The 13,138-nt window shown below is 46.2% G+C and overlaps 1 protein-coding gene across 5 annotated transcripts in view; it reads left to right on the top strand.

The window, feature by feature from the left end:
• CUL1 (cullin 1) overlaps window positions 1-13,138 on the top strand; it is an 82,244-nt gene that overhangs the window by 65,018 nt on the left and 4,088 nt on the right. For all 5 annotated transcript variants that reach the window (XM_064289588.1, XM_064289590.1, XM_023539560.2 and 2 more), the window contains 6 exons: window positions 1,467-1,515; window positions 1,817-1,948; window positions 2,457-2,574; window positions 3,901-3,977; window positions 4,283-4,414; window positions 10,293-10,385. In XM_064289588.1, the coding sequence (XP_064145658.1) occupies window positions 1,467-1,515; window positions 1,817-1,948; window positions 2,457-2,574; window positions 3,901-3,977; window positions 4,283-4,414; window positions 10,293-10,385 (601 nt within the window). The remainder of the gene's footprint in view (window positions 1-1,466; window positions 1,516-1,816; window positions 1,949-2,456; window positions 2,575-3,900; window positions 3,978-4,282; window positions 4,415-10,292; window positions 10,386-13,138) is intronic.

The following is a 13,138-nucleotide window of genomic DNA, read 5'->3' as shown; positions in this document are numbered from 1 at the left end:
TTACTTGATAACACTGGTCTACTGGACCATTGAGCGGCTGTAGTCAGAGCCTCTGGGGCACCGTTACTTGATAACGCTGGTGCACTGTACCATTGAGTGGCTGTAGTCAGAGCCTCTGGTGCACTGTTACGTGATAACACTGGTCTACTGGACCATTGAGCGGCTGTAGTCAGAGCCTCTGGGGCACCGTTACTTGATAACGCTGGTGCACTGTACCATTGAGCGGCTGTAGCCAGAGCCTCTGGGGCACCGTTACTTGATAACACTGGTCTACTGGACCATTGAGCGGCTGTAGTCAGAGCCTCTGGGGCACCGTTACTTGATAACGCTGGTCTGCTGGACCATTGAGCGGCTGTAGCCAGAGCCTCTGGGGCACCGTTACTTGATAACGCTGGTGTACTGTACCATTGAGCAGCTATAGTCAGAGCCTCTGGTGCACTGTTACGTGATAACACAGGTCTGCTGGACCATTGAGCAGCTGTAGCCAGAGCCTCTGGGGCACTGTTTCCATGAATGAAAAGGGACTTCAGGTTGGAACTCCCCTGACCACTCAATTTCATGTGCTCAGGCTATGGTGGTATGAATTTAAGTGTTGAGAGCTATGGAGACGTTCTCTTAGGGCTTCAGTTTGGCAGAATACCAGCATCGGCTTTATCCACTAAAAACATGTCTCTTGAGAGGTCATGTCCTAGTTGGGCTCCTGAAGGCAACGGAATGACAGACACCGGGAGTACATGCTGGTGATGAGTGATGCAGACTGCTGCCGAGACGGGTGGCCTAGGTGTTCAGCACTTCCCAGCATGGGCAGAGGAGCAGCAGGGTGTCAAGGGCTGAATTTTCAGAGCCAGCTGTTACAAGCAGCAGAACCTTGGCGAGCTTGTCGGGGGCCAGGTCATTTTAGATGAGTTAGGGGTCTCCTCTGTAAGGAACTATTACAGTAGAACCGGAGAAGTTCATCTGCATGATTGAGTCGGTTGTTAAAGGACAGCCCCATTTTGTAGACACACCTACAAATGGAGGCCACACTCTAACTCTTTTGTTATTTTCAGTTCTCAGACCATGAAGGGAAAGCTGCTCATGTGCCATTTTGGTTTTTTCCCAAAGTTAAAGCAGATTGTAGAAAGCAGTTCAAGAGGAAAGCTCATTTATTTATATAGGATTACGTAGAGTAGTATCTTAAAGGAAAACGTCATCAGAATGTTTTTGGGAGCTTTTTATAAATCCCTTGTGTTAATTTTCACCTTTGACGTTCTGAGTGGGTACTTCCTCAGTGGGGTTGAAATAGGATTGCCAGATGGCCGCAGGTAAGAAACCTTGACCTGTGCTCTTCCCACATACCTGTCTGAAGAGACATGATCGTTTGGACACTCAGAACCACATTCTGGTAGGATACTTTGACTGATGGGTACATGTTTTTTAAATGTTTGCCACTTGGTTTCAAAACCATGCCTTTTTCTTAATTTCAGCTCCAAGAACCCAGAAGAGGCAGAGCTGGAAGACACGCTTAACCAAGTGGTAAGGTGCTTGGTGATGGACTTGGGTCCGCGCGTTGTGTGGGGTCGTCTGCACACAGGGCGGTCACTTTATGAGAGCCTGTGGCTCTCCTCCCCATGCTGCTTGTCAGTTTCAGCATCTGTCCTTTCCTCGTCAGTCCTGAGTCCAGACCCACGAACGTGCTCTGAGGGGCTGATGAGATGCCCACTCTGAAGGGCCTGGGCAGTGCTCCCCCTGGCTGTGGGACGGGGTGGGGGCCGTGCAGCGGGCAGTGCGCTGCCAGGCGTGGGAGTTGCAGTGTGTCTTGTGGCGGCCCCGCTAGATGGTGGTCTTCAAGTACATTGAGGATAAGGACGTGTTCCAGAAGTTCTATGCGAAGATGCTGGCCAAGCGCTTGGTGCACCAGAACAGCGCAAGTGACGACGCTGAGGCCAGCATGATCTCTAAGCTGAAGGTGGGCTGTGAGTCTGCAGGAGTCAGTGTCGCACCACTGCAGGGCCAGCTCCTCCTGTGTTCACCCCTCCCAGGCAGCAGTAGCCCCCGAGCCATGCCGTCAACCCCCTCCCTGGGCAGTACCCCCTGCTCTCACGAGACCACCCCAGTGCATTGGCCCCCCTCCCCAGTCACATTATGTCTGGACCGAGCTTCTCTCCCTCCAGCTGCTCTGATTGGTGACCCCCCAGGCCACACCCCTCACCCCCCTCCTCATTCTGTATGATCCTGATGGTCCCCCTGGTCCCTCCTGAAATCTGCAGTTACCACATTTTTGTAAAATGTCGTTTCCAGTTGTATCCTCCTTTTTTAAAAAAATAAACTCTCAGCGGCTTCCTCACTGACCACTGGGAGAGCCCTTGTGCCGGACACTGAAGTCCCCTCCCACCTGCCGCAGCATCTGTAGGACCGCCATGTCCTCAGCACACTGTCTCTCTATCATAACGGGACATCGTTTGGGTGTGTTTCAGCAAGCCTGTGGCTTTGAGTACACCTCCAAGCTCCAGCGCATGTTCCAGGACATTGGCGTGAGCAAGGACCTGAATGAGCAGTTCAAGAAGCACCTGACCAACTCAGAGCCCCTCGACCGTGAGTACCGTGTGCAGAAAGCATTCCTGGGGTTGGCACTCGGGCTCTTGAGCAAGAGAAAGGGCAGAGTCGTAGTCGTCTAGTGCTGTTATAACAAAAATACCACAAGTGGATGACTTTAACAAACAAATGTATTTTCTCACAGTTTAGGAGGCTGTTGTTGTTTTTAGGTGCCGTTGAGTCTCTTCCAACTCGTAGCGACCCTGTGCACAACAGAACGAAACACTGCCTGTGCCATCCTTACAATCGTTATGCTTGAGCTCACTGTTGCAGCCACTGTGTCAGTCCGCCTCGTTGAGGGTCTTCCTCTTTTCCGCTGACCCTGTACTCTGCCAGGCATGACGTCCTTCTCCAGGGACTGATCCCTCCTGACAACATGTCCAAAGCATGTAAGACGCAATCTCGCCATCCTTGTCTGTAAGGAGCATTCTGGCCACACTTCTTCCAAGACAGATTTGTTCATTCTTTTGGCAATCCATGGTATATTCAATATTCTTGGCCAACACCACAATTCAAAGGCGTCAACTCTTCTTCAGTCTTCCTTATTCATTGTCCAGCTTTCACATGCATATGATGTGATTGAAAATACCATGGCTTGGGTGAGGCGCACCTTGGACTTCAGGGTGACATCTTTGCTCTTCAACACTTTGAAGAGGTCCTTTGCAGCAGATTTGCCCAATGCAATGGGTCTTTTGATTTCTTGGCTGCTGCTTCCATGGCTGTTGATTGTGGATCCAAGTAAAATGAAATCCTTGACAACTTCAACCTTTTCCCCTTTATCATGATGTTGTTCATTGGTTAGGCTAGGAGTTCAAATTCAGAGGAAGGCTTTTTCTCTTTGTCAGCTCTGGGGAAGGTCCTTGTCTCTTCTGAGCTTCTGCTTCTGGGCAGTCTTCATGTGCTTGGTGTATCTCCTTCCCTGTCTCTCTTGGCTAGTTTGCGCACTAATCTCTGTTATGTTTCAAGAGAGATTGACTCAAGAACATTCTACACTAATCCTGCCTCGTTAACATAACAAAGAAAGCCCATTCCCAAATGGAATTATAACCACAGGCATAGAGGCTAGGATTCACAACACATTGCTGGGGGACGCAGTTCAATCCATAACTGCTGAGGAGAATGTGGGTGGTCTCTCAGATGCATTGGAAGCAGGGGAACTCTGTGGAGCAAAACATTCCTGATTCTAATTGAGGTGAGAAATGGTCGAACTTGCTAGTGTTACATTCAGCAGCATTTTCAGGGACTGACTGCACCTTCTGTTAATGAGCAGTGAGTGGTGGGTCTGGGCAGTGGGTCCAGCCACTGACTGGTGTGTGTGCCCCACAGTGGACTTCAGCATCCAGGTCCTGAGCTCCGGGTCATGGCCCTTTCAGCAGTCCTGCACCTTCGCTCTGCCCTCAGAGGTAAGGGGCAGGACCGGGCTCTGGTGGCGGGTGGGAGGGCAGCGTACTTGTGTAAAGCCGAAGCTGGCTCGTTCTGTAGTCAGCATGACGGTGGTTCCCCGTGGCTGGAGGCATAAACCTTTCTCGGTGGTACATCCCAGAGTCCGTTAAAGTGCTTCACAAGAGTCTGATGGTATTTGTATTTACCAAGACTTTGTATGTGAACTGGAACCATATATTTTACTGATACGGGGGCCATAGCCTGCGGAGGGGCGCATGTCCTCTGTGATGGCCATGTGTTTTCTGTGATGTGCTCCTCTCTGCAGCTGGAGCGGAGTTACCAGCGGTTCACAGCCTTCTATGCCAGCCGGCACAGCGGCAGAAAGCTGACGTGGCTGTACCAGCTCTCCAAAGGGGAATTGGTAACCAACTGTTTCAAGAACAGATACACCTTGCAGGTAAGGTCACCTCTTTAAAGCACGTTAAGTCAAAATGAATGTAAGACAACAGAGAGCAAGGGTGAGGGGACTCGTGGAGCAGGCCCAGGGTTAGGCTTCTGACAAAGTAGTCTGAGGCCGACAGCCTGGGTGTCAGAGTCAGGTGACCTGGATTCTCCTTCTCCTGGCTGAGTAGCCAGGGGCAAGTTCCTTAATGACTCTGAGTCCCTCTTCCCTCCCCCATAAAATGGGGGCATCAATGTGGATATTTTGGGTGAGGCCTGAAAACTAAATGAAACAGCGAGCTGAGAGTGTGGCAGGGCTGCCTGGCGCACACTGTGTTCAGATAGTCACTTAAAAAGCAGAGCGTCCTGTGTTCAATTGTGATGCACTTCTTACCTGGTGAAGCAGCTTCATGATGATGGTAACCCTCGGTGCTTACAGCAGTCACGCGTACTGGCAGTGTTTCCATTTTACAGATGAGAAAACTGAGGCTCAGGCTTTTTAAGTGATTTCTCTGGATCCTACCTTACATATGCCAGAGCCACAATCTCAGTTAAGGCCTTTTCCCTCCAAGAGCGTAGGTTCTTCTGCTTCACAGGTAGTTGCTTTGTGTTAACACCTGAGGTTTCCCTGGAGAGGTTATGAATACAATTGCAAGCCTTTTTTTTTTTTTCTTCAATTTTTATTGTGCTTTGAGAGTTTACAAATCAAGTCAGTCTCTCATACAAAAATTTATATACGCCTTGCTATATACTCCTAATTGTTCTCCTCCTAATGAGACAGCACGCTCCTTCCCTCCACTCTCTTATCTTTGTGTCCGTTTGGCCAGCTTCTGTCCCCCTCTGCCCTCTCATCTTCCCTCCAGACAGGAGCTGCCCATATAGTCTCATGTGTCTACTTGATCCAAGAAGCTCACTCTTCACCAGTATCATTTTCTATCCCATTGTCCAGTCCAGTCCCTGTTTGAAGACTTGGCTTTGGGAATGGTTCCTGTCCTGGGCCAACAGAAGGTCTGGGAGCCATGACCACTGGGGTCCTTCTAGTCTCAGTCAGACCATTAAGTCTGGTCTTATGAGAATTTGGGGTCTGCATCCCACTGCTCTCCTGCTCCCTCAGGGGTTCTCTGTTGTGTTCCCTGTCAGGGCAGTCATCGGTTGTAGCTGGGCACCATCTAGTTCTTCTGGTCTCAGGATGATGTAGTCCCGGGTTCATGTGGCCCTTTCTGTCTCTTGGGCTCGTAATCGCCTTGTGTCCTTGGTGTTCTTCATTCTTCTTTGATCCAGGTGGGTTGAGACCAGTTGATGCATCTTAGATGGCTGCTTGCTAGCGTTTAAGACCCCAGATGCCACTCTTCAAAGTGGGATGCAGAATGTTTTCTTAATAGATTTTATTCTGCCAATTGACTTAGATGCCCCCTGAAACCATGGTCCCCAGAGCCCCGCCCCTGGTACACTGGGCCTTCAAAGGGTTCAGTTTATTCAGGAGACTTCCGACGAGGTTCTGCAGGCTCAGGATGGTCATTCGTTTCCACTTTCAGGATTCTCTTCTGAGAAGGTAGTTAAAAGGCTTCCTCTTGTGTTGATCTAAGCACAGATGTTGTACACGGGAATGTGTGTTAACGTGCAGTTGAAGTTTTGCTTCATTTGTCCCTCCTACATGTGGAACAGTACAAACATACACACACTCACGTGTGCAGGCTCCGGGAGCTAATATCACAGCCTGTTTCTGACCAGTGGGCACTGAGCACAGGTGTGATGCAGCGTTGGCCACATGCTGGCCCTCTTCCCAGGTGTCTTTATTAAAGGAACAAACCGTGCTTTTTCTTGTTTCTTTGGTTCTTTTAAAAATGTGTGTTAACTTTATGGAGATAACCCCATGCAACAAAACACACCAGTTGTGAGTGTGCGTTGGTGTGTGATGTGTGCACTCTCTCCACCACCACTGTGTAGCACCTGTCCAGGCTGGTTTTGGTCACTGCCATGACAGTGAAGAAGGAGCTACCACTGCTTGTGGCATCCAAGCCCTATCTTGGGGGTCAGGCCCCCCAGAGCGCAGAAGAGCCTTGCTCCATCTTCTTCCCTCCGGGTCAGTTTTCCAGCTGGGAACCGTAAGCCCTCCCAGGAGCCTGATGTCCCCAGTGTGCTTGCACATGCCCGGCGTTACTTTTGGCTCCTTGTAAAAATGGTGCGGCAGCATCAGATCTGCTCCAGTGTCGAGGAGGGGAAGGAGCATCAAGACCAGCATCAGCCCAAAGCTTATCCACACGAGGTGGAGGCCAGACATGCTCTTCAGCCTTTTTTCTGATTGTGACACCAGCCATCGCTCCCACGGCACTCTCTACTTCTCTGCTAGGTTTGATAATTAATTACAGTGGCCACACAGAACTCACAGACCATACTCAACGATTATGGGGTTTATTAGGGAAGTAACAGGTTACAGTTCAGGATCAGGATCAACTTGGAGTTAATAGGAACAACGGGAAACAGATCTTCCATCAGAACAGCCTCTTCTCAGCCTCGGCTACAGGCAGGTGTCTCTCTCAGCCCTCGGCTTGTGCCTGGCCTGTGCCCTGCTTCAGCAGGTGTTAAAGCCTTTTTGCTCTGCCAGCGAGTGCCTGGAGGCACCCCGCTCCACCAGAAAGCCTGCTGCCCAGAAGTTCGGCACTCTCACGCCATGTGTCGGCATGCCCACTGCAGCCACCTTGCTCAGTGGGCTGGAAAGGAATCCACTGTGTCATCTCATCTCACACCTGTCTCCTGGTTCTCGGCCCCTGCATCCTGCTGTGCTTGCTGTCACTTCCTGCCATCTCGCGCCATTTCTGGTGTTACCGCTGTCCCTGTCTCCTGGGCTGAGGAGGTTCTTAGCATAGTGACCCTGGGTCCAAAGGATGTGTTCCACTCCTGGCTCTTCTTGATGGTAGTGCGGTCCCCCCATCCCTGGGTTTGGATCTTTTTAAACCTAGCAGGGTAGCAAAACTGACCAATCCCTTACGGTGTTTCTTATACTTTATTTGCATAGTCCCACCCCCACAAGTATTCCATGTGGCTGATGTATATTACAGGCAGTCTCTGACGATGGATTTGAGTTACAATGACCCACACTTTGCAACTGTCCATTTTGGTTTTTTTTGTTTTTTGTTTTTTTTTTTAGCGGAAGGTGTTGCTCCTGCTGTTGTTAGGTGCCATCGAATCGGTTCTAACTCACAGTGACCCTTTGTCCAACAGAACGAAACGCTGCCTGATCCTGCACCATTCTCACAATGGTTGTTATGCCTGAGCCCGTTGTCGCAGTCACTGCGTCAGTCCATCTCATTAAGGGTCTTCCTCTTTTTCCCTGACCCTCCCCTTCACTAAGTATGATGTCCTTCTCCAGGGAGTGGTCCCTCCTGACAACATGTCCACAGTACATGAGACAAAGCTTGCCATCCCTGTTTCCAAGGAGCATTCTCTCCCTGACTGTACTTGAGAACCAAGACAGATTTGTTCGTTCTTTTGGCAGTCCATGGTATTTTCAATATTGTTCACCAACACCACAATTCAAAGGTGTCAGTTCTGTTTTGGCCTTCCTTATTCACGTTGTCCAGCTTTTGCATGTTTATGAGGCAATTGAAAAACACCATGGCTTGGGTCAGGCACACGTTAGTCCTCAAAGTGACATATTTGCTTTTCAATGCAGGACATGGCATGATAGAATTTTGCAAGACCAACAATTTCTTCATTGCAAATACATTTTTCTAACAGCATAAATGGTGACCATACATGTGGACCTCACAGGATGGAATACACAGGAATTAAATCGACTCCTTCTGTAGAAAGAGATGACGGAGAAGCTCAGTGCCATCAGTCAGAACAAGGCCAGGGGCCAACTGCAGGACAGACCATCAAACACTCCTACGCAGCTTCAAGTTGAAGCTGAAGAAAATCAGAGCAAGCCCACTAGAACCAAAATACAACTTTGATCATTTTTTTTTTTTACATCTTGTTAGTAATGTGTACTACAAACTGTGTCACGGCACGTAATTTGCTCATGTTTTCGTTCTCAGATGTTCCCCACAGTTGTTCGATTTTATGATATACTGTTCAAAACACTGCTGTATGGATTTAGTTTTCTAGACTAAATCAGGGGCGTAGGTTGCTTGAAAATGTAGACCCAAACGCTGATCACTTTGCTAAAGCTGATAGGCAGTTCGGGAAGTAGTAAGATGTTACCACGAAAGAAAAAAAGAAAAGGACCATATAGACAGCTCTGACTAATTTTCTGACTAGAAATGCAATCCCTGTTCCCAGGCATAATCCAGATGGTTCAGAACCTTCCACATGTGGAGTTAACTACCACAACTGACAAAATTCCAGCATCATCTCACTCTTCATCATCAGAGTAAAATTTTATGATTTGTATGTTTCTAACGCAAAAAAAAAATTTTTTTTTTTTTAATGCATGTATGTAGAGGGTCAGCAAAAAAGAGCAAGACTCTCAACAAAATAATTGACATAGTGCGTACAACATTGAGCTCAAGCATAACAATAATCGCGAGGATGGCACAGGACCAGGCAGCGTTTTATTCTGTTTTACATAGAGTCGCTATAAGTTGGAACTGACTTGATGACACTTAACAACAACATGTATTAAAATATCTGTAAGTTTATAGCTAATGTTTCCAACCCCAAAGACAAAGATTGGATTTTATAAAGATATAAAAGGCAATGATAATGAAAACCAAAAACAAAAGGTACTTGACATGTCAGAACCGACTTATGATGGAGTTACTGGAACGGAACTCTGTTGTAAATCAGGGACTACCCATATTAGCAGGCTATCCAATCCCCTTGATGTGTCACAAGCACTTTATTTGCATAGACCAACCCAGTCATTTTGTGGGCGTCACAAGTCCGTGGCTAAAAGGGCCATGTAGTAGTAATTCACTGTACTGCACCCCTTGCTGGCCCAGGTCGGCCTAGGCAAGTGGTGATGTTCGTGGTCATTGCTTGTTGCTGTGGACTAGAGGCAAGGAGGGGAGAGAAGGGGCCTCTGGGTCCCTGGGAAAACGGGGAAGGCACTGAGAAGAGCAGGACTGAGTGTGCTGCCCATGCGCACCTGGTAAGAGGTGCCGTGTAGAGCAGTTTGGGTTCACTTACGAATGGTTTAGAACGTTACGTAGATTACTTCTGATAAAACACCAGATGCAATGTCATTCAACACTGTCGCAGTCTCCTAGTGCTGCTGCAACAGAAATACCACAAGTGGGGGCTTTAAAGAACAGACGTACATTTTCTCACAATTCTCAGGCTCAAAGTCCGAATCAGGGCCTCAGCCTTGTCGAGTCCTTCCTTGTGGGTAGTCCCAGGCATTCCCTGGCTTGCAGGTGACCCTCACATGGCATTTGTCTTCCCCCGTGGGTGTCTGTTCCAATGAGCTCTTTAGTAACTCAGAAGGGATTAGATTTAGAACCCACCTTAGTCTGCTATGATCTAATTAACACAACAAAGAAACCTATTTCCAAACAGGATTATACCCACTGGTATAGGGCTAGGATTTGAACACATATTTGGGAGGACGCACTTCAGTCCATAACAGATACAGGTTAACAGTGTATTCAAACACAGTTCAGAGTTTGTGCAGAAACAAACCTGAGCATGGGTGCATGGTGCGTGGGAACCTAACAGGTGTGTGGTACCTGATCTACCTGTGTAGTGTGTATTCATGTAGGCGACACTGCTTAGAAGAAAATTCACTTTATAGTATGGAAAGGTATGGAAAATAGACATGTCTTTCAGGAAAATGTTGCCAAGGCCCACTTTATTTTTTGCGTCTGTTTAAAGAATTTCATGACTTCTTCACACTGATGTTCTATGCACTTAAGTGTTTTCTTCTTTCATCTGTGCGTGGGGCTTCAAAGGCATCGACGTTCCAGATGGCAATCCTGCTGCAGTACAACACAGAGGACGCCTACACCGTCCAGCAGCTGACCGACAGCACACAGATCAAAATGGTACCTCACCTTCTCCCAGCCTCTCTGTTGCACAGGTTGACTGTGGGGACGGGGTGTGGTTGGTGTCTTCAGAATGAAATAGGTGTGAGGGATTTTACTGTGTTACAGAAAGCCTGATTTCTAAACTTTGTGTCAGCTGTAAATACGTGTACAGTGACACACTTATGTTCACCACCTCTTAACCCTTTGTGCAGCTGGGGTTTTCTTACTAAGCTTAAGTTTCCACTTATTTTAATATTATTTTTCCTGTTAATTTTTCTATTGAGGTGTAATTCACATAACATAAAATTCACTGTTATGAAATGTACAATTCAGTGGTTTTTAGTATATTTGCAGTGTTGTGTAACCATCGCTATTTACCCCATTTCGGAACATTTCCATCACCTCAAAAAGAAACCGGTACCCATTAGTAGTCCCTCCCCTTTTCCTTCTCCTTCCAGCCTCTGGCAACCACCAGTCTATACCTCTGTGGATTTGCCTGTTGTGAACAGTTTATATAAATGGAATCATACATATGTGGTCTTTTGTGTCTGGCTGCTTTTCAGCATATGTTTTTAAGGTTCGTCCATGTCGTAGCGTGGATCAGAACTCCATTCTTTTTTATGGTTGAGTAATACACCACTGTGTGGATATAGCCCAGTTTTGTTTATCTGTTCACCAGCTGATGGACATTTGGGTGGTTTCCACTTTTGGGGCTGCTACGTGTAGTGCTGCTATCAACAATCATGTACACATTTTTGTGTGGACGTATGTTTTCAGTTCCCTTGGGTTTATACCTAGAAGTGGAATTCCTGGGTCATATGGTAATTTTGGAGCCCTGGTTGCTCAGTGGTTAAGAGTTACACCTGCTAACCAAGGGGTTGGCAGTTTGAATCCACCAGCCGCTCTTTGGAAAACGCTTTGGGGCAGTTCTGCCCTGTCCTGTAGGATTGCTATGAGTTTGAATCGACTTGACGGCAACAGGTTGAATTTGGTATGGTAATTTTATGTTTAACTTTTTGAAGAAACGTCAAACTTCTCCACAATGGCAGCATCATCTTACATTCCCACGAGCAGTAGGTAAGGGCTCGAGTCTCTTCACATCCTCACCAACACTTGTTATTTTCCTTTTGTCAATCATGGCCATCCAGATGGCTCCTCCTCGTTTTGATTGGCATTTCCCTGATGACTAATGACATTGAGTATCTCTTCCCATGCTTACTGGTCATTTTGTAGGTCTTCTTTGGAGAAATGTTGGTTCAAGTCCTTTTACATATGTTAATTGGGTTATTTGTCATTTTAATGCTGGATTGTAAGGATTCTTTATATATTCTGAATATTAGATTCTTATAATAATGTGATTTGCAAATATTTTCTCCCATCCTGTGGGTGATTTTTCACTTGCTTGATAAAAGTCTTTTGTGCAGAAAATCTAATTTTTATTAAGTCCAGTTTTACGTATTTTTTCTTTTATTGCTTACGCTTTTTTTGCCATGTCTAAGAAAAAATGGCCTAATCCGAGGTCACAAAGATTTACTCCTATGTTTTCTTCTAAAAGTTTTATGATTTTAGTTCTTACATTTAAAAGGTCATTCATCCATTTTGAATTAATTTTTGTATTTGGCATGAGGTAGGGGTCTAAGTTCTTTCTTTTGCCTGTGGAGATTGTTTTCCCAGACCATTTGTTGAAGAGACTGCTTTTCCCATCGAATGGACTTGGTACCCATGTCAAAAATCAATTGACCATAGTTGTGTGGATTTATTTCTGGACTCAGTTCTATTCCATTGTGCCAGTACCACACTCTTTTGATCATTGTAGCTTTATAGTACATTTAGAAATTGGGAAGTACGAGTCTTGCAGCTTTGTTCTTTTTTTCAATATTGTCTTGGTGATTTGGGCCCCTTGCCATTTTATGTAAATTTGAGGATCAGCTTGTCCATTTCTGCAAAAAAGACATTTGGAATTTGAGTCTGGGTAGTCTTGCTGAACACGTTCATTAAGCTCTGATACTGTGTGTGTAAATTCTTTAGGGTTTTTGATACGTAAGATCATCTGTAAATATAGTTTTAGTTCTTTTAGAAGGTGGATACCTTTATATATTTTATTTCTTCTTCTTGCCTAATTGCTCTGGCCAGAACTTCAGTACAATGTGGAACAGTAGTAGTGAAAGCCAGTATCCTTGTATTGTTCCTCATCTAAAAGTTTTTGGTTTTTCCCCATTGAATATAATGCTGGCTGTTTTTTTTTCAATTGGAAAAGCAGTCTCTTCAACAAATGGTCTGGGAAAATGATCTCCACATGCAAAAGAATGAACTTAGACCCCTACCTCACGCCAAATACAAAAATTAATTCCAAATGGATGAATGACCTTTTAAATGTAAGAACTAAAATCATAAAACTTTTAGAAGAAAACATAGGAGTAAGTCTTTGTGACCTTGGATTAGGCAATTTTTTCTTAGACATGACAACAAAAGCGTTTTTTTTTTTTTTCATAGATGCCTATTTATCATGCTGAAGAAATTCTCTTCTATTCCTAGTTTTTTGGGTGCTTGTATTGTGAAAGGGTGTTGAATTTTGCCAAATGCTTTATCCGTGTGGATTTTTTAGTCTGTTCCTGTGGTTGTTACTTGATTGGTGTTCATATGTTGACTGTCCTTGCATTCCTGGGATAAGTCCTCCTTGGCCGGGTGGTGGTAGTGTTAGTTGCTATCAAGTCAGCTCTGACACAGGTGACCAGCCCTGACACAGGTGACCTGCGTACAACAGAAGGAAA

The sequence above is a fragment of the Loxodonta africana genome, chromosome 8, assembly GCF_030014295.1.
Source record: "Loxodonta africana isolate mLoxAfr1 chromosome 8, mLoxAfr1.hap2, whole genome shotgun sequence".
Lineage (NCBI taxonomy): Eukaryota > Metazoa > Chordata > Mammalia > Proboscidea > Elephantidae > Loxodonta > Loxodonta africana.
The sequence above is the reverse complement of the archived record's forward strand: the minus strand, read 5'-3'. Positions and strand labels throughout refer to the sequence as shown.